Raw genomic sequence first — 2,088 nt, 5'->3', positions numbered from 1 at the left:
CCGGCATGCAATGCGCGAAAGTCACGTGGTCTGTCTATCTCTATTGTTGGGCTTAAGCATTACATTCGGTTTCAGCGGGTTCCTCACATCCTTGACTTTTTGCAGGTTGCATTTCAGAGATTAGACTTCTGTTCCAACAACACACGCAACTTGAATGCCCTTTACCTCAGCGTTTGTCTAACGGCTTATGAAAAAAGGTTGTTAAAAGGTTTCTTTCAGACCACACTCACCTGAAAGAACGGTCGATAATGGTTATAATATCTCCATGCTTCAAGCGCTCAGACTGCTGCAAAACCTCGCCATTGACAAGCGTTGGATTTGCTGAGCTTAAATTGGTCAAAATGACCTGACAGAAAGACAGAGCGAGAGAGAAACACCACATGAACACTGAAAACATTTCAAAGCAGAAGCACAACTACATGATTACACAGCATCTAAGCAAACATTCCCCACAGCAATCATTTTTTAAATATCGGCAAACTAAGGCCATTAAAGCAGTCGCGCTCCTTGTATTTTCTTACCTCTTTATTCTCATTCAAGTCAATCCGGCAGTGCTCCTTGGAGACTTGAGGAAGCTGAATACGAATATCACAGTCAGGCTTCCTGTAAGGTCACAAGCAGAAGGCATTCAGCTGCATGATAAGTGGAACCTCTTCATATTTACATGTAACTGGGAGCTGATCTTTAAAGGCTCATGAAGAAAGACTGATTCTTATAGAGCGCTTTTCTACTCTCACGGAGTACTCAAAGCGCTCTATACAACATGCCTCATTCACCCAATCATACCCATTCTCACAAGCACTTTATTTATACATAGTGCTTTCTAACGACATTCATACTCCGATGGACCCATCGGTGAGCAAGTTCGGGTTAGTATCTTGCCCAAGGATCCTTGACATGCAGACTGGAGGAGCCAGGGATCGAACCACCAACCTTCCGATCAGTAAGTGACCAGCTCTACCTCCCTGAGCTACAGCCGGTCAGGTGGTGCAAAACTGATGTGGATTTGCTTGAGAGCTTTGATCTAACAATGTAAAGTCTACTGTATATGAGAACAAACATAGTTTCTTCACTTCAACAGCTTAACAGTAAAGTTTTTATAGCCCATCACAATCGCAACATGAGAAACATTGATGAAGTGTATGCGTTTTCTGTAGTACACGAGGGTGTCTTACATGTATGAACACTACTGTAAGTGGGATTAAAACAGAAGGTAAACAAAGGCCAACTCTACCAACCTTCCAAATAAACATGCTGCAGTCAGAGGAAATTCAGTCCCATCTCCTCCACTCCGCTTAATCACGACAATCTTACCGTGCAACGGCATTTTTCCAACGTTACCTGGGAACATTACGAAAAACAAGTGTCAGCAGCGAAAGGCACAGTCAAATCCACATTAGACAATCAAACTTTAAATGTTAAATAGCATTTAAATGTCGTTCCAAGCCGAGGAAAGACATTTACTAGGCGGCAACATTGTATTCATACCTAACGATGACATTTAGCTATTTTTTTTAATTTGGTTCATGACATTTTAGGTAGTTTTAGTTTATTCTACACTTCTTTTTAACTCTATGTAGGATTAATCTAATCCTAGATTTGTTTTGTATTTCTATTACAAACCAGCAGGACTGTTGTTCCTCAGTAAAGCGCTAGCAAACGTTTTCCCAGTATCCCACGTGCATGGTGGCCTCGACTGTAGAGTTTTCGTCTTGCCAGAAATACATAGCTAGCTGTAAGTTTGATTGTTTTTTTTATCATTTACTACATTCTCTAGTTAAAAAAGAAAAAACGTGTATCGTTATAACGCCACCGTTAAAAAACTTAATGTCGGGTCGCCACTTGTGTTACACGACTTATTAAACTCTAATATAACGGTCGTTTAGGACTATCGTATCCTCACCTGAAAGTCACTTTGCAGATGCGTGAAATCCTGGGAAATCCATAAACATAGACAAGGATACAACGAGGACTTTAACTACACGATCATATCAGCCTAAAGTTAAAACGACAATCTGCCATGCCGACGTCTACCTAACGTAAGCAACCTTCAACAGCGGTCCCTTGTTGTCCGTCGCCTGGTCCAGG

General features: G+C 41.4%; 1 protein-coding gene across 4 annotated transcripts in view; it reads right to left on the bottom strand.

Annotated features, from left to right (window-relative positions):
- The window catches only part of LOC102303362 (proliferation marker protein Ki-67), an 11,029-nt gene extending 8,941 nt beyond the window's left edge, over positions 1-2,088 (bottom strand). For 3 of the 4 annotated variants that reach the window (XM_005932790.3, XM_005932794.3, XM_005932793.3), the window contains exons 1-4: positions 1,904-2,087; positions 1,239-1,341; positions 522-603; positions 231-346 (exon numbers count right to left, since the gene is read on the bottom strand). In XM_005932790.3, coding sequence (XP_005932852.1) covers positions 231-346; positions 522-603; positions 1,239-1,327 — 287 coding nt within the window. In that variant the 5' untranslated portion in view covers positions 1,328-1,341; positions 1,904-2,087. Of the gene's footprint in view, positions 1-230; positions 347-521; positions 604-1,238; positions 1,342-1,903 lie in introns of all 4 variants that reach the window. The other variant, XM_005932792.3, reaches the window with a different exon arrangement.

Source organism: Haplochromis burtoni, unplaced genomic scaffold (genome assembly GCF_018398535.1).
Source record: "Haplochromis burtoni strain Fernald_Lab_line unplaced genomic scaffold, NCSU_Asbu1 Contig_162, whole genome shotgun sequence".
Classification (NCBI taxonomy): domain Eukaryota; kingdom Metazoa; phylum Chordata; class Actinopteri; order Cichliformes; family Cichlidae; genus Haplochromis; species Haplochromis burtoni.
This window is presented reverse-complemented; position numbering and strand designations above follow the sequence as displayed.